The sequence below is a fragment of the Scyliorhinus torazame genome, chromosome 6 (assembly GCF_047496885.1).
Source record: "Scyliorhinus torazame isolate Kashiwa2021f chromosome 6, sScyTor2.1, whole genome shotgun sequence".
NCBI classification, from domain to species: domain Eukaryota; kingdom Metazoa; phylum Chordata; class Chondrichthyes; order Carcharhiniformes; family Scyliorhinidae; genus Scyliorhinus; species Scyliorhinus torazame.
In genome coordinates, this window is record NC_092712.1 from 113,906,433 (window position 1) to 113,927,075 (window position 20,643).

The following is a 20,643-nucleotide window of genomic DNA, read 5'->3' on the forward strand; positions in this document are numbered from 1 at the left end:
GCATCCCAGAGTGCTGAAAGAGATGGCTGGGCGGGACGGCTCTAGAGAACACGGGGCTTATTGTTCTTGTTCCCGCGCCAGAAAGATGATGGCGGGAAGATAGGCGCAAAGTAGATGGGAGTTCCCCACACGGGGGGGTCAAGGAGAGAGCGGGAGAAGCCGGGGTCAGTTGAAGTCAGCTGACTTTCGGAAGCAATATGGAGGGAGTAATCATGCTAGATGGGGATCTAGCGGGGGGGGGGGGAGGAGGATAACTGGGTTGCTGCTGCAGAGATCGAAGAGGAACTGGTAAAAGAAAAGGTGGTCGGGGCAGGAATGCGCCGCCTGGGGAACGGGTAGGTGCGCGGAACCGGGACGTGGGACTGGCCTAGAGAGGGTGATGGCTAGTCGACAGGGGAGGGGGGCAGGAAGCCCCCCAGTTCGGCTGATCACGTGGAACGTGAGAGGCCTAAATGGGCCGATTAAAAGGGCCCGAGTGTTCGCGCACTTGAAAGGACTGAGGGCAGACGTGGCCATGCTTCAGGAGACGCACCTGAAGGTGGCGGACCAAGTTAGGTTAAGGAAAGGATGGGTGGGACAGGTGTTCCACTCAGGGCTGGATGCAAAGAACAGAGGGGTGGCCATACTGGTGGGGAAACGGGTGTCAATCGAAGCTAGGAACATTGTAGCAGACAGCGGAGGCAGATATGTGATGGTGAGTGGCAGACTGCAGGGAATGGCGGTCGTGTTGGTCAACGTATATGCCCCGAATTGGGATGATGCGGGATTTATGAAGCGGATGCTGGGACGTATCCCGGACCTGGAGGTAGGAAACCTGATAATGGGGGGAGACTTCAACACCGTGTTGGACCCAGGGTTAGATAGATCTAGATCTAGGACCAGAAGAAGGCCAGCAGCGGCCAAGGTGCTTAGGGGGTTTATGGACCAAATGGGGGGAGTGGATCCGTGGCGATTTGTTAGGCCGATGGCCAAAGAGTTCTCCTTCTTCTCCCATGTTCACAAGGTGTACTCCCGGATAGATTTGTTTGTTTCGGGAAGGTCACTGATCTCGAGGGTGGAAGGAACTGAGTACTCAGCCATAGCTGTTTCAGATCATGCCCCACACTGGGTGGACCTGGAACTAGGAGAGGAGAGGGAGCAGCGTTCACTCTGGCGACTAGATGTGGGATTACTGGCGGATGAGGGAGTCTGCGGAAGGGTGCGGGGATGTATCGAAAGGTACCTGGAGGCCAATGACGACGGGGAGGTCCGAGTGGGAGCAGTATGGGAAGCACTATAGGCGGTGGTCAGAGGAGAGCTGATCTCCATCAGGGCCCATAAGGGGAAAATAGAGGCCAAGGAAAGGAAAAGACTACTGGGGGAGATTTTGAGGGTGGATAAAGTATATGCGGAGGCCCCGGATGAAGGACTATACAGGGAGAGGCGACGACTCCAGACGGAGTTCGACCTGTTGACCTCAGGGAGGGCGGAGGCACAGTGGAGGAAGGCACAGGGGATGAGATATGAATATGGGGAAAAGGCGAGTCGCCTGTTGGCCCATCAGTTGCGAAAGAGGACAGCGGCGAGGGAGATAGGGGGAATTAGGGATGAAATGGGAGCTACGGTGCGGAGAGCAGGGAAGATAAATGAGGTGTTTAAGACCTTTTACGAGAGACTATATAGGTCCCAACCCCCGGAGGGAAAAGAGGAGATGCGGCAGTTTTTGGACCAATTAAGGTTCCCGAGGGTGGAGGAGCAGGAGGTGGAAGGCCTGGGGGCGCCGATTGGGGTGGACGAGGTTACCAAGGGGCTGGGGAACATGCAGGCAGCGAAGGCCCCGGGACCAGATGGGTTCCCGGTGGAATTTTATAGAAATAATGTGGACTTGTTGGCCCCGCTGCTGGTAAGGACCTTTAACGAGGCCAGAGAAGGGGGGACCCTACCCCCGACAATGTTGGAGGCGACGATATCGCTAATCTTGAAGCGAGATAAAGATCCGCTGCAGTGCGGGTCCTATAGGCCTATCTCACTGCTAAATGTGGACGCCAAGTTGCTAGCAAAGGTGCTGGCAACGAGGATAGAGGATTGTGTCCCGGGGGTGGTGCACGAAGACCAGACAGGGTTCGTAAAGGGGAGACAACTAAATGTCAACGTGCGACGGCTATTAGGGGTGATAATGATGCCCCCAGCAGAGGGGGAGGCAGAGATAGTGGCGGCAATGGATGCAGAGAAGGCATTTGATAGGGTGGAGTGGGAGTATCTATGGGAGGTGCTGAGGAGGTTCGGGTTTGGGGACGGGTTTGTCAGCTGGGTTAAGCTCCTCTATGGGGCCCCAACGGCAAGTGTGGTCACAGGTCGGCAAAGGTCGGAGTATTTTCGACTACACAGGGGAACAAGACAGGGATGCCCGTTGTCCCCATTACTGTTCGCGCTGGCAATTGAACCACTGGCCATAGCGCTTAGAGACTCCAGAAAATGGACAGGGGTGATTAGAGGGGGAGAGGAACACCGAGTGTCACTCTACGCGGATGACCTACTGCTGTATGTGACGGACCCAGTGGGGGGGATGACAGAGGTCATGCAGATATTGAGGGAGTTTGGAGATTTCTCGGGATATAGGCTTAACATGGGAAAGAGTGAGCTTTTTGTGATACACCCTGGGGACCAGAGTAGAGGGATAGATGGCCTACCGCTAAGGAGAGTGGAAAGAAACTTCCGATACCTGGGGATTCAGATAGCCAGGAGCTGGGGAACCTTACACAGACTCAATCTGACACGGCTGGTGGAACAAATGGAAGAGGATTTCAAAAGGTGGGACATGCAGCCGCTGCCACTGGCGGCCAGAGGGCAGGCAATTAAGATGATGGTCCTCCCGAGGTTCCTATTTGTGTTCCAATGTCTCCCTATACTGATCACTAAGGTCTTCTTTAAAAAAATAGATAGGAGCATCACGAGTTTCGTGTGGGCAGGGAAGGCCCCGGGGGTAAGGAGGGGGTTCCTACAACGTAGCAGAGACAGAGGGGGACTGGCGTTGCCGAATTTGGGCGACTACTACTGGGCCGCCAACATGGTGATGATTCGTAAATGGATGATAGAGGGAGAGGGAGCGGCGTGGAAAAGGTTGGAGATGAAGTCCTGCAAAGGGACGAGTTTAAAAGCGCTGGTGACGGCGCCACTACCGCTCTCCCCAAAAAAATTTACCACAAACCCAGTGGTGGCGGCAACACTAAGTATCTGGGGGCAATGGAGGCGACAGAGGGGTGTGCTGGGAGCCTCGGTGTGGTCCCCGATCAGGAACAACCATAGGTTTGCCCCAGGGAAGCTAGACGGAGGATTCCAGAGCTGGCACCGGGTAGGAATCAGGAGAGTGAGAGATTTATTTATAGACGGGACGTTTGCGAGCTTGGGAGCGCTTGAGGAAAAGTATGAGCTGCCCCGGGGAAATTTCTTTAGATATATGCAGGTGAGAGCGTTCACGAAACAACTGGTGATGGAATTTCCGCTGCTCCCGACACAAGGGATCCAGGACAGGGTGCTTTCGGGGGTGTGGGTCGGGGAGGGCAAAGTGTCAGAGATATACCGGGAGATGAGAGAAGAGGGGGAGGAGTTGGTGGGCGAACTGAAGGGAAAATGGGAAGAAGAGCTCGGGGAGGAGATTGTGGAGGGTTTGTGGGCTGATGCCCTAAGCAGGGTAAATTCCTCTTCCTCGTGTGCCAGGCTTAGCCTGATCCAATTTAAGGTGCTGCAAAGAGCACACATAACGGGAGCAAGGTTGAGCAGGTTCTTTGGAGTGGAGGTCAAGTGTGGGAGGTGCGGGGGAAGCCCGGCGAACCACACACATATGTTTTGGTTGTGTCCTGCACTGGAGGGGTATTGGAGGGGAGTGACGGGAGTGATCTCGAAGGTGGTGAAGGTCCGGGTCAAGCCAGGCTGAGGGTTAGCTGTATTTGGAGTAGCGGATGAGCCGGGAGTGCAGGAGGCAAAAGAGGCCGATGTCGTGGCCTTTGCGTCCCTAGTAGCCCGGCGTAGGATTTTACTCATGTGGAAGGAAGCGAAACCCCCCGGACTGGAGGCCTGGATAAACGATATGGCGGGGTTCAGAAAACTAGAGCAGATGAAGTTTGCGCTGAGAGGATCGGCTCAAGGGTTCACCAGGCGGTGGCAACCGTTCCTCGACTACCTAGCGGAACGTTAGAGGGAAGATAGATCGCCAGCAGCAGCAACCCGGGGGGGGGGTAAATTGTTTGGGTTTTTGGAGGGGGAGAGGGGGCGGGGGGGAGTATTACTTCGTGTTATTTGGTTAGTTTACCATGTTAGTTAAACAATGTTATATTGCAGTTATCATGTTACCTTTTTTTTTGTTTGATTTGTAAGGGAAAAAATTGTGTTTGAAAACTTTAATAAAATATATTTTTTTAAAAAGAGATGGCTGGGGAAATTGCAAATGCACTAGTGATAATTTACCAAAATTCACTAGACTCCGGGGTGGTCCCGGCGGATTGGAAATTAGCAAACGTGACACCACTGTTTAAAAAAGGAGGTCGGCAGAAAGCGGGTAATTATAGGCCAGTGAGCTTAACTTCTGTAGTAGGGAAGCTGCTGGAATCTATCATCAAGGAAGAAATAGCGAGCATCTGGATGGAAATTGTCCCATTGGGCAGACGCAGCATGGGTTCATAAAGGGCAGGTCATGCCGAACTAATTTAGTGGAATTTTTTGAGGACATTACCAGTGCGGTAGATAACGGGGAGCCAATGGATGTGGTATATCTGGATTTCCAGAAAGCCTTTGACAAGGTGCCACACAAAAGGTTGCTGCATAAGATAAAGATGCATGGCATTAAGGGGAAAGTAGTAGCATGGATAGAGGATTGATTAATTAATAGAAAGCAAAGAGTGGGGATTAATAAGTGTTTCTCTGGTTGGCAATCAGTAGCTAGTGGTGTCCCTCAGGGACCAGTGTTGGGCCCACAATTGTTCACAATTCACATAGATGATTTGGAGTTGGGGACCAAGGGCAATGTGTCCAAGTTTGCAGACGACACTAAGATGAGTGGTAAAGCAAAACGTGCAGAGGATACTCAGGTCTGAAGAGGGATTTGGATAGGCTAAGTGAATGGGCTAGGGTCTGGCAGATGGAATACAATATTGACAAATGTGAGGTTATCCATTTTGGTAGGAATAACAGCAAAAGGGATTATTATTTAAATGATAAAATATTAAAACATGCTGCTGTGCAGAGACCTGGGTGTGCTAGTGCATGAGTCGCAAAAAGTTGGTTTACAGGTGCAACAAGTGATTAAGAAGGCGAATGGAATTTTGTCCTTTGTTGCTAGAGGGATGGAGTTTAAGGTGTTAGTGAGCCCACACCTGGAGTATTGTGTTCAGTTTTGGTCTCCTTACTTGAGAAAGGACGTACTGGCACTGGAGGGTGTACAGAGGAGATTCACTAGGTTAATCCCAGAGCTGAAGGGGTTGGATTACGAGGAGAGGTTGAGTAGACTGAGATTGTACTCGTTGGAATTTAGAAGGATGAGGGGGGATCTTATAGAAACATATAAAATTATGAAGGGAATAGATAGGATAGATGCGGGCAGGTTGTTTCCACTGGCGGGTGAAAGCAGAACTAGGGGGCATAGCCTCAAAATAAGGGGAAGTAGATTTAAGACTGAGTTTAGGAGGAACTTCTTCACTCAAAGGGTTGTGAATCTATGGAATCCCTTGCCCAGTGAAGCAGTAGAGGCTCCTTCATTAAATGTTTTTAAGATAAAGATAGGTCGTTTTTTGAAGAATAAAGGGATTAAAGGTTATGGTGTTCGGGCTGAAAAGTGGAGCTGAATCCACAAAAGATCAGCCATGATCTCATTGAATGGTGGAGCAGGCTCGAGGGGCCAGATGGCCTACTCCTGCTCCTATTTCTTATGTTCTTATATTGTACTGCATTGCACCAGTAGGGGTTTTGTTATTGCCAAAAAAACAGCCTACCCTACGTCACTCCAAGTGAGATTGCCACAGGGTGCTGAATTATGCAAAGCTTTCCATTATGGGCCCAGAAACTGCCCTAATCTATTTCATTTAGATCTCTTACTGCCAGCAACGAGAGAACATTTAATAGAAAATCCCAGAAGTTCCGAATAGGTGCTTACAATCTGGAATGCACAGCCTGTGGGGGTGGTAGAGGCAGATTCAATCGCTACTTTCAAAAGGCAATTTGGTAAGCACTGGAAGGGAAAATATTTGCAAGGCCTCAGGGAGAAAGCCAGAGAGTTGGACTAGTTACATTGCCAGCACAGACTCAACAATCCAAATGGCCTCCTTCTATGCTCCATTCTATGATTCTATGTTGAAGTTAACATTCATGCTGAACATCTAATGCCAATGAGTTAACTACGAGAGCAGAAGCCCCTTCCTTCTGTTTTTCAATGAATACTTTCAAGTGGGGATCTGGAACTCACTGCCAGAGGAGGTGGTGGAAGCAGGTAAGATAGTGACACTTAAGAGGCTTCTTGACAAATACATGAATAGGATGGGAATAGAGGGATCCGGACCAAAAGGGTTTTAGGCTAGACAGGCAGCATGGTCGGGGCATACTGGAGGGCCGAAGGGTCTGTTCCTGTGCTGTACTTTTCTTTGCTTGCTCTTGAAAAAAAAGATAACCTCAACATATTCCTTTTCTCTTCCATAAGTACATTTGAATCACACATCTAACAATAAACTGATTTGGATTTCACACTTGGGGAAGTTCAGTGAAAATATCAACCAGGGCTGAGATTTTAACATGGGCCTTGCAAATGTCCACGGCTCATCCGCTTACTTGGCAGAGTTGCTAAGGAGCCTAGGGGAGGGAGATTTTTTGCAACAACGTTGCTGATACTGATACATGTCAGGGAAGAAAGCAAACGTAACTCTGGAGTCAAATTGAAATGGTTCTTCATTTGTATTGATGCAAGATCAATAAGGGCAATTACTTTGTTAATTATTGTAACAACAGACAAAGTTAATTAAAGCATAATAATTTCTACAATAAGTTAATTTATTAAATTTACTGACCATTCATACTGCATAATTTGTAAAGCACTCACTCAGAATGTTGTATAGAACACATGATTCAGAGAGCCAGAAGTAATTTTAAACATTCTAGGATTGAGCTATAGGATCAAACATACCCATCCAGAATATAGCAGAATGGTACCAGATTCGTCACAGCAGAGGCAACATTGCTATCCCTCCTCATTTAGCTTCTCTAATTTTGCTTCAAATCGTCTTCTGCTGGAATCCAAAATGGTAACGCCATATTTTTTAAAGTCATATCCAACCCTTTCTAGTTCCTCTATACGATTTTTCAAATTGTTTGCACTGAATTCCAATATTCTTGGCTTCTTCAATAATTGCTTAATATTAATATCACTTTCTAGAAGCAAATCGATTTTGTTGGAAAGTTTTTCAAACGAAGCGTAGAACGCTGGTGGATAATCCAAAAAGAATTTCTTCACTTCTTCAGCTGTGCATCCTAATAGCTGCAACTGCTCACTTACATTTTTGAAATTTCTTTTCATGTAGTCACTGGAGAGATCTAAAACCTCAGCACCATGCCCCTGAAGCAGCTTTATAAGGTCACTGTTGCTCGGTTTTAGTGCTTCTGTGAAAAAGTCTACATTTGTTTTTATCCTTTTTGTGCTTCTTATAAGTATGTAAGCATTTTTAGTGATAATCCGTTTAACAAAAGCATCTGGGTCCTTGTCACCTAAACTGACACCAAGGTTTCGCAGAAGTTTTACCATCTGCTTGTTTAGTTCCAAACTGTTTGAAAATGTTCGTGGAGCAGTAGTCAAAATGCGATGCAAGTCCTTTGAGGTCAAGCCAAGAGAACAAAGAAATTTTATATTTTTTTCAAGATTTCCATTGTCACTTGAACGAAAATATGATTCTGGAGAACGCTCAATAACGCTTACAATCTCAGAATCTGTGTTGAAAATGCTTCGCCATATCTGCCACCTTTCTTCAAGATGGCAAAAGGAACGTGTGATGGCTCGGGGGTACCTTGATATAATACTTGCAATGGTCCCGCGATTGGCACCCTTGCTTCTCAAAAACTCTGCCACACCCTCTTCATTGGTGATCACCTTTCTCAAGACCCCTGGCTGCCTCCTCCTCGCCATCATAATATCCACACCCAGAACAGTCAGGTTGTTCAACAAAACAGTATTTTCTGGTTTTTGGATTGTGCCTGTTGAATCATTGTGACTGGAAGTACACATTCTCAGGTACGATATCTTCAACTGTGCTGATGGAAACCAGTTTGGTAAATCAGGAACTCTTGTTCTGCACAGGTACAGTTGCATTATTTGGGCGACCAGTCTGGCTGCCATATCTCTACAATAACCACAGCAGATATACTGTTAGGTTACAACCTTTCAAATCTATATAGATGGAAGAAAGAACAAGCAATGTTATTGGTGTTTATGAAGTGCACATCTTAAAGACAGAATTGAGTCATTTTCCTGTTTTATTAATAGTTTTATATAATTGCCAGAAATTAGGGTTGAGAATAAAAATTGGGATGTTGAAAGTTATGCTGACAAGGGAGGTTATGACACTATTGATATCAAAACTTGGATAAATAAATTAAAAAGCCTGGGAGAACTAACGGAAAAGCTCCAGCATCCAAAAGGGAATGAGCTCCGATGTCTTCAAATACTGGACTTCCTCTGTAAGGAGGCCCCATCGTTCCCCTAGTTATCCAGACTGGGGGAAGAGTGCACAGACATATATGGATGACTGCTAGAGGAGATGAAGGTCCCACTGGACGAAGAGAGGTGGGAGGAAGAACTAGGCATCATAATTTGGGGGGCGGCTGCGAATATTATTCAGGGTGACCTCCACCTCCTTGTGCACAAGGCTGAGCCTGACAAAGCTAAAGGTTTGACAGGGCACGCATGAGCAGGTTCTTCCCAGAAATGGAAGAGCAGATGCAGGCGGTGTCAGGGGAATCCAGCTAACCACTCCCACATGTGCTGGCCCTGCCCAAGGCTGACCAGACTCTGGACCACCTTCTTCGAGACCATGTCCAAGATCGTGGGGATCATTTGTGTGGTAGACAGAACATATTTTTGGTTGATGGCAGCATCCTGTTGGTGGAAAATAGCAAAGCCACGAATGGGCCCCAAGGCCAGCACTTGTGACCAGTCTACTTTAAATTACCCTGGCAAGGTAAGGCATCACAAAACTTTGAGCAACAAGTGAAGTTAGCCATTTTACACTGCTACTATGCAGCAGCAACACAATTGATATTTTCCACAAACAGGATGCTGCCATCATAAATATGTTCTGTCTACCACACAAATGAAGTGTTATATATACTTCAGTGCTGGTCCGATGCCAGGCATATAGACCATTCATCCCAACAGCTGGCAGATGATCTCAAACTGCAGGCAAAAAAATACGTCCATGTATCCCACCCTTTTTTGAATTAAACAAAAGCATGGGGGCAATAACAAAAACTGAAAATACTGGACAATCTCAGCAGGTCTGACAGCATCTGTGGAGAGAGAAGGGAGCTAACATTTTGAATTTGGGTGACTCTCTGTTAAAGCTGGAGTGAACTGGAAATAGGGTCAGATTTATACCATTCTGGCCGACGTAGAATGGTGGGGCTGGATCAGTCACTATCACGCCCTCCTTGCCTTAATCACCTTCTTGGAGAGGTGGTGGCATAGTGGTATTGTCTCTGGACTAGTTACCAGAGACCCAGAGTAATGCTCTGGGAACCCAGGCTCAAATCCCACCACTGCAGATGGTGAAAATAGAATTCAATAGAAATCTGGAATTAAAAGTCTAATGATGACCATGAAACCATTGTCGGTTGTTGTAAAACCCATCTGGTTCACTATTGACCTTTAGGGACTCAGCAATGTGACTGACTCTTAACTGTCCCCTCAAGAGCAATTCGGGACGGCAGTAAATGCTGGCACTGCCTGCGATGCCCAGGGCCCATGAACAATTTTTTTTTTAAATTACATCCCTTTCCTCTTTCTGTCCACAACATCTTTGTCAATTTCCACCTATTGCTGGCCCTCTATCCAGCCCCACCTCTCCAGGACTAGGCAGGGTAGATGTAGGAAGGAGTTTCCCAATGGCCGAGCAGTCCAGAACAGGGAGTCACAGTCTGAGGATATGGGATAGACCATTAATTGTTCCTTAGACACTGATGCAGTTCATGTCCGAATGCAGCAAGAGATGGACAATATCCAGGCTTGGGCTAACAAGTGGGAAGTAACATTCACGCCATACAAGAGCCTGGCAACGGCCTTTTGACATGAGGGATCTTAACCATCGCCCTTTGACATTGAATTGCATTACCGTCGCTGAAACCCCCACGATCAACATCCTGGGGGTTATCATTGACCAGAAACTGAACTGGACTTGAGAGTTTGGCTCAAGATAGAATCGGAGCTTGATGGGAAATGGAATGTCAAATAGAGCTTGATGGGAAATGAAATGTCAAATAGAGCTTGATTGGAAATGGAATGTCAAAGCTTTGTAACTGTGTACGTGACTTTAGAGATGAATCGCTTCTGCTTTTGCACTAGACAGTCTGCAATAACAGGACGCAGCTTTGGGAATGTGTTCCTCATTTAAAGATAATTATAATTTAGCTGAGAGCAACAGAATGTGCCCCTAACTTGGGCCTCTAAGGGGGCCGCCTCTAAGGGGGCCGTCCTTAGAAAAGGGACAGTGTCATATTGTATATAAGGTCGACTGTACTAATATTGGCTAGCTGCTGTGCTCCCCTGATGTACAGTGGTGCAGCCCCGGCCGTGAATAAACGTACGTTGAAGTGACTTGGTGTTCGATTGATCATTTCATTCGGACTGAGAATAGCAAATTCACATTTGGTGTCAGAAGTGGGATCTCACGGAGCCTCGCCAGTGGCAGGCGGTGTAACTGACTGATTGTGTCCGGACACGAAGGAGGGATTGGGCCCCCAAATGTGAGTACCCTTGTTACCACTTTGGTTTCCCCCTCCGCTGTTCCGAGCACGACCTAATCCTACCGTCTGTTTCTGAAGAGACTCTTACGAGATCCAGGTCAGTACGGCGAACCCGTTACAGTCCTGGTTAGAGGCCCGAGACAGGGTTAGAGGCCCGTAAGAGGTTAGAGTCTTCTTCGAATCAGGGTTAGAGGCCCGTAAGAGGTTAGAGACCTCTTTGAATCAGGGTTAGAGGCCCGTAAGAGGTTAGAGTACTCTTCGAATTAGGGTTAGAGGCCCGAAAGAGGTTAGAGTCCTCTTTGCGCGAGGGTTAGAGGCCCTTGGCCGAAGAAAGGTGCTTGGCTGATGATGATCCTTCTGGTTGCTGGATACCTTCGCGATAAAAGGTTGCCCTTAAAACAAGAGATTGTCTCAACTAGTGTCTTGACTTGTTCGACATTCCGGGTTGACTATTGACTACAGCGGAGCCCGATAACTCCGTCCAAAATATAGTACTTCCCAGCAGGTGCGGATGACGCCTTAGCTTCCACAATAAACAGGGTTTCACCGTCGCGCACCCTGTCGGAACACTCGTACAATTGCTTAAATTCCTGATTGGGTTGCGGGGCAGGATAACCCCGCTCTAATTCTTGATTGAATAAGCGACTTAGGCTCACTGCCAAATTAAGTGAGTAACCGTGAGGATCATCCGAGGATAGGAGACAATGGGTAATACTCTGGATAGCACCTCTGATAGTGGAAGCGCACTTCAGAGTCTTTGCGAGCAGCATCCGGAACATTCTATGCAGCTGCGGCAGTTATCGGGGGAACTGCATAAAAATATGGGATAGGGAAAATGGCCCCTGGGGGGGCCGAAAGATTTGCCTACGGTTGTAGAGGCACAACAAGTTATCTGGCAACATAACCGTAGCTCCACGGCTAAGGAATTGATTGTGTTATGGCGGGAGTACTGTCAAAAATTAAAAGATGCATCTCTATTGGCTAGTTGGGCATTGAATTAACAGAAGGGGGAATTGTTACAACTGCGGAGGCTTTGAAAGAGGAATGTGCCCACCATAAGAGACCTAAGTCTCTCGAGCCTCCGATCCCTAAACCAAGGCCGTGCGGTCGAATGGCCGGCCTTGCCTTGACCGAGGGAGACGATGGGAATGACCCTGAAAATTGGCAATATCGGGGGCAGCCGACTGCTCCTCCACCTCCACCTTATAACCAAGTCCTTTTTCCGCAGCTAGTCCATTGATACTCCCCTCCCCGACGCAGAATTAACTGTTTTCACCGGCGGGAGTGCCTCCGTCGATGAAAGGGGGGACAGACTGTCCGGATATGCCATAGTTAATCAGCAGGGCAAAACTCTCGAGGCGGCAGCTTTTGAACGCCGTTCTCCGCCCAACAAGCTGAGCAATATACACTAATCCGTGCGTGTGTACTGGGAAAGGACACGAAAATCAACATCTATACCGATTCCAGATACGCATTTGGAGTCACACATGACTTCGGCCAATTATGGAAGAACAGGGGGTTTCTTACATCTGCGGGCACTCAGATAGCCCACAAACAGTTGGTTACACAATTACTACAGGCTTTAATGCTCCCTAAACAAATAGCCATAATAAAGTGCGCTGCCCATACGACTGGCAAAAACCGGTGGACCACCAAGCCAAAGAGGCTTCTCACTTAAAAGACATGGTGGTGCCCAAAATGATGAGTCAGACTAAAAGCTCTAAGGGTCAGTCTCCCTCTGAAAAGCCAATGCCAGCCATCACTGACGTCATTCAATTGCAGGAGGACGCTCCTGGCTGTGTAAAAAGACTATGGGAAGAATTGGGATGTTGTTATGATCCTGTAAACAAATTGTGGGTCACCCCGGCAGGGCAAACTTGTATGCCCGATGCATTAGCAGCCTGGGTCACCAAATGTGTTCACTTTGCAACTCATTGTGGTGCGCGAGCTATGGGTGATATATTGCTGAAGACTTGGTGGCATCCAAGACTGCAGGAAATAGCACAAAACATTAGCAGTCGTTGTCTGGTATGTCAGCGATATAACCCTGGAAAAGCAGTACCCTGTGAAATGGGTAAAACCCCGCTACCGGAAGGTCCCTTTGAGACACTCCAGATGGATTACATTGAGTTGGAAAGATGCCAATGTTATAAACATGTATTGGTTATTGTTGATGTATTTAGTAAATGGATAGAAGCTTACCCCACTGTAGATAACAAAGCTTCCACGGTAGTAAAAGGTTTGATGCGAGAAATTGTTCCTAGGTTTGGGATTCCATATCGATTAAGCTCTGATAATGGACCTCATTTTGTGGGACAGATCAATTAGGAATTTTGTAGGTCGCTGGGAATAAAACAACAATTACATTGCGCGTACCGACCCCAGGCAGTGAGAATGCTAGAAAGAGCAAATCAGACATTAAATACGAAACTGGCATAACTACAGGCAGAGACTGGAGCCACTTGGCTCAAATTATTGCCTATTGCCCTCTTCCAAATACGTGCAACCCCGGCAGGAAAGACACGACTGAGTCCCGCCGAAATTCTACACAGAAGACCCTTTCGCACTCCCTGGGATCAAGAAAGCCCTAAGGAAGTACAGTTTCACCATATGACTACTGAAATGGCCAACTATGTGATAGCCTTGACCAAAGTGCTAAAAGGCCTCCATTCACGGGTGCGAGCTGCTTATGAGGAGATACCTCCCTTGTCCAGTTCTGCCACTATTAATCCGGGAGAGTATGTCCTGATTCGTAATTGGATTAGGAAAGGATTAGAACCCCGATGGGAAGGATCATACCAGGTCCTACTCACTACTCCCACTGCTGTAAAAGTGGAAGGCAGAAATGCCTGGATCCACATCCACCATTGTAAAGTTGTGAAAATGCAATAGAAAATAACCCTCTGTTTTGAGCCCTAGGTAATAACTCCGGCTTCACTTAAAGGATGAAGGCCACACTTATTATTGTAACCCTGCTGGGACTTTTGGAGACGGGAGGGGAGGCCAAGCGAAGGATCTGCGGTCCCAAGGGAAGGCGGACTCATCACCTCTGTCGAGGAGATGCACCAATGCACCAGTCAAGGCTCAGGAAAAGGACCTTGGAACGCGACCCCTGCGGACGGATGTTCGGCCTACGTACAACAATGCAATCAGACCATACTCATCAGCGGAGTGACTAAGGGCAACCTACCCTGTCATCGGGTCAACTGTAAATGGGACTATAGCTGCAGAAACGATCCCACCAGCCTCCGTTTCTTACCCTCACTAATACCACCAACATGGGAAGACCACTGGGAATAATATGTTTAGTAAAGAATGTGGTTAAAGGGATATTCGTAGGTGCTAGTCGATGCAAGCACAAATTTGTAGTGGCCAACACATCCAAGGTCAATCCCATATGTACGTCTCCTCAGTTTTATGGGTGTATACTAGACGTCCCATACACGAACGGGACAGGTACCTTCAAGTACTCCCTGATGGCTGAAGGGTTTGACGTGGACAAACTCACTTCATACAATGGGACGTACTTTATTTGTGGCCACAAGGCATATCCCTGGCTGCCAGAGAATTGGACGGGATCCTGTAATCTAGGGTATGTAGTCCCCTTTATACACCACCTCGCCAATCTAGGCGACCATCACCAAATGATGAAGCGACGAAAGAGAGCAATAACCGAAACGCAGCGATACTTTGGAATCCTGCTTCGCGCCATCGGGGTAGCTCTTGCAATAAAGGAAATAAGGAAGGTAGCAAAAATCCTAGAAGAGGTAGCAAACGACACCACTGAAGCACTAGCAGAGATAAATAATGAAATGGGAGCAACAAGAGGACATATGGCGTGATCGTTTCGGAATGTTGCACCTACATCCCCGATAGTTCGGAGAACATCACCCACCTCGTGGATCATATCTGCAAAGAGGTTAAGAAACTGCATGAAACATCAAGAGATGGGTGGGTAGATTGGTTATTTGACGGATCATGGGGGTCTTACCTGGTGCATGGATTAATAATCCTGGTAGTTGTAATACTTGTAATAATCATGCTTAGCTTCCTAATGAAATGATTATGCAAACGTGTCGGTGCAGCAGTAATTTCCCAACAGTTAATACAGCAACATGAAGTGAGCATTGAAGAGCTAATGGATGAGAAAGAAGGTGCAGAGGAACGGAGGAAACTGATAGAAGTTCAGATAGAATGCAAAAGACTAACGCAAGTGGCTATGGATTAGAAGTTATCATAAAATGATAAAAGGGGGGAATGAGAGTTTGGCTCAAGATAGAATCGGAGCTTGATGGGAAATGGAATGTCAAATAGAGCTTGATGGGAAATGGAATGGCAAATAGAGCTTGATGGGAAATGGAATGTCAAAGCTTTGTAACTGTGTACGTGACTTCAGAGATGAATCACTTCTGCTTTTGTACTAGGCAGTCTGCAATAACAGGACGCAGCTTTGGGAATGAGTTCCTCATTTAAAAATAATTATAATTTAGCTGAGAGCAACAGAATGTGCCCCTAACTTGGGCCTCTAAGGGGGCCGCCTCTAAGGGGGCCGTCCTTAGAAAAGGGACAGTATCATATTGTATATAAGCTACTGTCGACTGTACTAATATTGGCTTGCTGCTGTGCTCCCCCGAAGTACAGTGGTGCAGCCCCGGCCGTGAATAAACGTACGTTGAAGTGACTTGGTGTTCGATTGATCATTTCATCCGGACTGAGAATAGCGAATTCACAGACTAGCCATATAAATACCGTGGCTACAAGACCAGGTCAAAGGCTAGGAATCCGGCGGCAAGTAACTCACCGCCTGATCCCCCTAACCTTGTCCAGAATCTACAAGGCATAGGTCAGGAGTGTGATGGATTGATTACTCTCCACTTGCCTGGACGAGTGCAGCTCCAAAAACACTTGTTATGGGCCAGGGATTAGAGAACCCCAAAGTGTATCATGGAGTTCACCTGACCCACAACGTTTAACAGATTGTGGTATGGGGAGCACACGGCCCACTCTACAGGTGTGGTACAGCAGAAATGGAAAAGTATTTTTTTTAAACAAAACAATGTTTATTCTATGAACTCAAGTTGACCTTTTTAAAACATACAGTGAACATCTTAGCAACCATTAATTCAAATACAACCCCCAAAGAATACAACACGAGGTAATGCTTAAGCTGTCCTTTTAACATCCATGAGACTTTAAAAAATAACTTTAAAACAGAAGCACATCAGGTTTAAATTCACTACTGAGGACAGTTACGATATTAAAATCAGCAAATGGACATTCATCAGCTTGCAGGGAATCACATACATCCTGCTGTGATTGCAGCTTCTCCAAAACTAAAATGAAGCCAACCCCACCCTGCAGCAAAAAGCCTAAAGCTAAAGTAAAAAGCTGACAGACAGCCCAGCTCCACCCACTCTCTGATATCACTGCAGTAGTAAACACCCATTTCTTAAAGATACACCCACTACAGTTATTCTATAAAAATACCCATTTCTTAAAGGTATTCTCACATGACACACATTGCGACGAATTCAGGAAATTCAGATATATTGTGCAGGTTGAGCATCCCTTACCGAAATTCCAAAAACTGAGAAATTCCGAAATCTGCACTTTTTTTCAAGCGCACCACACATGCGCAGTTCCTTATGCACGCCGCACATACGCAGTTCCCATTGTTCCGCACATGTGCAGTTCCCAATGCACGGCACACTTGCGCATTATATTCAGAAATTGAAAATTTCCGAACTCCAATGCGCACACGGCCCCAAACATTTTGGATAAGGGATTTTCAACCTGTATTATGTGTATTTGGTGCAGTAAGGGTTAAAAGCCTGGGTTAGTGTGTATGACCGCTGCAGTAGCGTTTTTTAAAATTCTGACTTAAAAAGCAACTATGTTTTTGAGAGTCGAAGGTGTAATTCAAGTATCTTAAAAGCTTGGACTAATGGAATTTTGTTTGGATTAAGATGGTCCCCTGTGGCGTAGTTAATTAGATACATTGGGCGCGATTCTCCATCCTGCCAACCCCTTTTTCTGGCGCGCCCGCCCCCGCTGGCAGCACGATCCTCCATTCCAGCAGCCGGCCAATGGGGTTTCCCATTGTGGACATACCACACCATCTGAAAACCCACAGGTGTGGATGTACTGCCGGCAAAGCGGAGCATCCCACCGACAGAGAATCCCAGATTGTGTTCATCTTGGTAAGATTATGTGACTAATGGGAGGAACTAGAGTACCAGACATTTTGCAGAAAAGCAATTCAGTTTAGTTTGGGATATGAGCTGAAGTCAAACATCTGCTATCACTGCAGCTCAGTTAAAGATTTGACTGGGAACAGACCAGAAGCAGCACGACTGAGTTCAAGATTTGCCCATGAACAAGATAGGCAGTCTCAACAGCGAGTTAAGAGCGACAGTTCAGTTGGTTCTTGGAAGTCAAACTATGAGACAGTTTCTCAAGACTTCTGCTGGAGATCCTGTTCTGACATTCTCCAAAGAGCATCTCTTAAGCAAATATACCAGGGATTGCTAGCTGATTTCAAAGTGGGCTGAGAGCAGATGGTTTTGTTGTTTGCGTGGAAATAAAGATAATAGCGAAGTGTTGTGTCACTGTATTGATTAGCATTGTGTAAGGGATAATAGTAAGCTATTTTCTTGTGTGATATTAAAGATATTGTAATACTGTTTCATAGAAGTTACAGTGCAGAAGGAGGCCATTCGGCTCATCGAGTCTGCACCGGCTCTTGGAAAGAGCACCCTACCCAAGCCCACACCTCCACCCTATCCCCATAACCCAGTAACCCCACCCAACACTAAGGGCAATTTTGGACACTAAGGGCAATTTAGCATGGCCAATCCATCTAACCTGCACATCTTTGGATTGTGGGAGGAAACCGGAGCACCCGGAGGAAACCCACGCACACACGGGGAGAATGTGCAGACTCCGCACAGACAGTGACCTAAGCCGGGAATCGAACCTGGGACCCTGGAGCTGTGAAGCAATTGTGCTAACCACTATGCTACCGTACTGTGTTCATAATAAAGTTATTTTAATATACTAAATGCCTGGAACGAAGTATCCTTTCCCCACAATCTTACAAAATTAAAATAAAATATCACGGGTCTCTGACCAGTATCCTGTCCACTGTTGGGGTCTGGTCCAGGATCGTAACATCATCCAGCGCAGAGCAACCCAATTGATTCTCCCCCTTCCACAAACATTTAGCAGTTCAAGAAGGCAGCTCACTGCCACCTTCTGAAGGGCAAATAGGGATGGGGAATAAATGCTGGCCCAGCCAGCAATGCCCACATCCTTAAATCATTTTTAAAAATAATTGTGGCAGATGGTACTCAATGCAGGTTTAAATGTCATGCCATCATTTTGGATCACGTAAGGGCAGATCCAAATGGTTATATATTGTATCATGTGTAAATAGCTAGTGTTGCTCTTATTAGCCTTAGTTTCATTAGCTCTGATTATGTCACCTTTGCTCACGAGTCACCAGGTATCTTTCTGATACGGCCACGTGGTTCAAGCTCGAGTTATGATTAATAAGACAGCACACCGCTTAGTCAGATTGAAATCAACGGTCATTTATTATGTACAGCAATAAATACTTACACAAATAATCCTACTTTCTATATCACTACCTACCACTACTGGCCAATACTTAACTTTTGGGGATGGCCCACCAGGTCAGGGAAACGAATGGCTTATCGAATTGGGTCTGGCCTGCGGGATTCAAAAGGCTGATACGGGTCGATGGCTAGGAGTCTCTATTGGGTAGCGATCGCTGGAGTCAAACTTAGTTTCTGGTCGATATCCTTGCGAAGGTCGCAAGCAGAAGGGAGAGAGAGCGATCTGAACTTGGCCCCTCGATTTATAGGGCACAGGGGCTTCCCGCCTCTCGGGGCGGCCCTTGACCATGAGTCCCAAGTGATTGGACTTGTTCCCAATCACTGGGTTCGATATGCTCCAATAATGGGGTGACTCCTCGATCGGGAGGTGGTCGTTCACCTGTCTTTGTTTCGGCCACTGCAGGCGGCGAGAGGTCTGGCCCGGCATTCAATTGCTAATATGTTGCAACTGTTCCCGGGGATAGCCGATTAAACTGCAGATGTCTGTGTTGATGTGCTGCTAATAGTCGCAGGTATCGATCTGGGCCGACTTCCCCAGAGCCGAATACGCTATTCTGTCTGCAGCTGTCCGTTTGTGTCCCGTTGGCTGCTTTTCCCATCAGCCTTTTTGGTTAGCCATTTTATATCGGGTTTTGGCCAAATTAATCGGGAATCAGCCATTTTAGGTGGCTACAGACCCTCCTTGTGATCCTAACGCGAAGTGTGAAGGATCACATAAATGTTGTCCTTCCCGTTCCCTGACCGGGGGGACACCTCCTACATGGCCACCACTCTGACCCTAGCTATGCACAAAAATTTACCTAAACAATTCTTGAGGGCGCTATGTCAGGCAGGGGCATGTATCTACAAAATAAAAACTTGGAACCTCTAATTTTACCTAAATACACTCATCAAGCATTGCATCATCCTATTTTTCTAAAACGTACAACAACAATTATAACATTCAATATACTCTTTCCTGGCTTGGCAGTCAAGCGCAGGATCTCTGTTACTGGGGTTTTGTACATTTTTTTTTTATTTACAGAAAAACGCAAGTGCATGTTTTATTATTATGGTTTTATAGGTCGCGGGGGTCAGTCGCTGTCTCTGCTGCTGCAGTCTGTGGGCGTACCGGGGCGGAGTGTAAAGTTTGTGGGTGGAGTCGGGGGCGAGTGCGTGTCTGGGCTGGACGTGGCGGGGGTTGGTGTGGTCACGTTGGCTGTGGGCGGGGTTTGGTCTGCTGCGTCAAGCATGACGTGTTGGGCGTGGTTTGACTGTGCTCCATAAGCCTTTAACTGGTTTATGTGAAACCACGCAGTCTTACCATTTGGGTATTTGATTTTATATACCGATGGGCTTACTTTATCAGTAATGGAGTACGGACCCGAGTATTTCGGAGACAGAAATGTGCTGGGGTTATACACAGACAACATCACTTGTTGTCCTATATTATACTCCGTTGCATGTACTGCCTTATCAAAACAGGCCTTGCTCTGTTTTCTTTTAGTGCCAAGTTTAACAGCGGCTGCTAACTGAGCCGTTTTTACATCCGCAAGTAATTGCTCAACGGCTTTCTCGTGGGTGAGGGCCGTAACTTCAAGGCTGGTCAGGTCTAAACCCAACAAGTACTCTGTCCCTTTCATGGGGCGTCTGGTCATGAGGGTGTGTGGGGTGTAACCTGTGGAGGTGGAAACAGTGTTACGCAAAAACATCAGCACAAAGGGAGGACAGAATCCCAAGTGGTGTTGTTCTGCTGGACCATTTTTCGGAGGGTGGTTTTTAGGGTCCGATTCATGCGCTCCACTATACCACTCAATTGTGGGTGGTACGCAATGTGAAATTTTTGGGTTATGCCAAATATCGTGAGGACGTTCTGCAATACCCGTCCCGTAAAGTGAGAACCTTGGTCCGATTCAATACTGCGGGGGAGTCCCCATCTTGTAAAGATGTGGTGGTTTAGGATTTTGGCTGTGGTTTTCGCGGTGTTAGTGCGGGCTGGAAATGCTTCCACCCACTTGAAAAAGTGTCTATGACCACCAGAACATATTTATAGCCATTC

General features: G+C 47.0%; 1 protein-coding gene across 3 annotated transcripts in view; it reads right to left on the bottom strand.

The window, feature by feature from the left end:
- The window catches only part of LOC140424960 (transcription termination factor 1, mitochondrial), a 93,295-nt gene that overhangs the window by 64,616 nt on the left and 8,036 nt on the right, over positions 1-20,643 (bottom strand). For 2 of the 3 annotated variants that reach the window (XR_011947732.1, XR_011947733.1), the window contains exon 2: positions 7,145-8,398. Coding sequence is in view for 1 of the 3 variants with exons in the window: in XM_072508690.1 (XP_072364791.1) it covers positions 7,199-8,347 (1,149 nt within the window). In the remaining 2 variants the exon portion in view is untranslated. Of the gene's footprint in view, positions 1-6,990; positions 8,399-20,643 lie in introns of those variants that run through there. The other variant, XM_072508690.1, reaches the window with a different exon arrangement.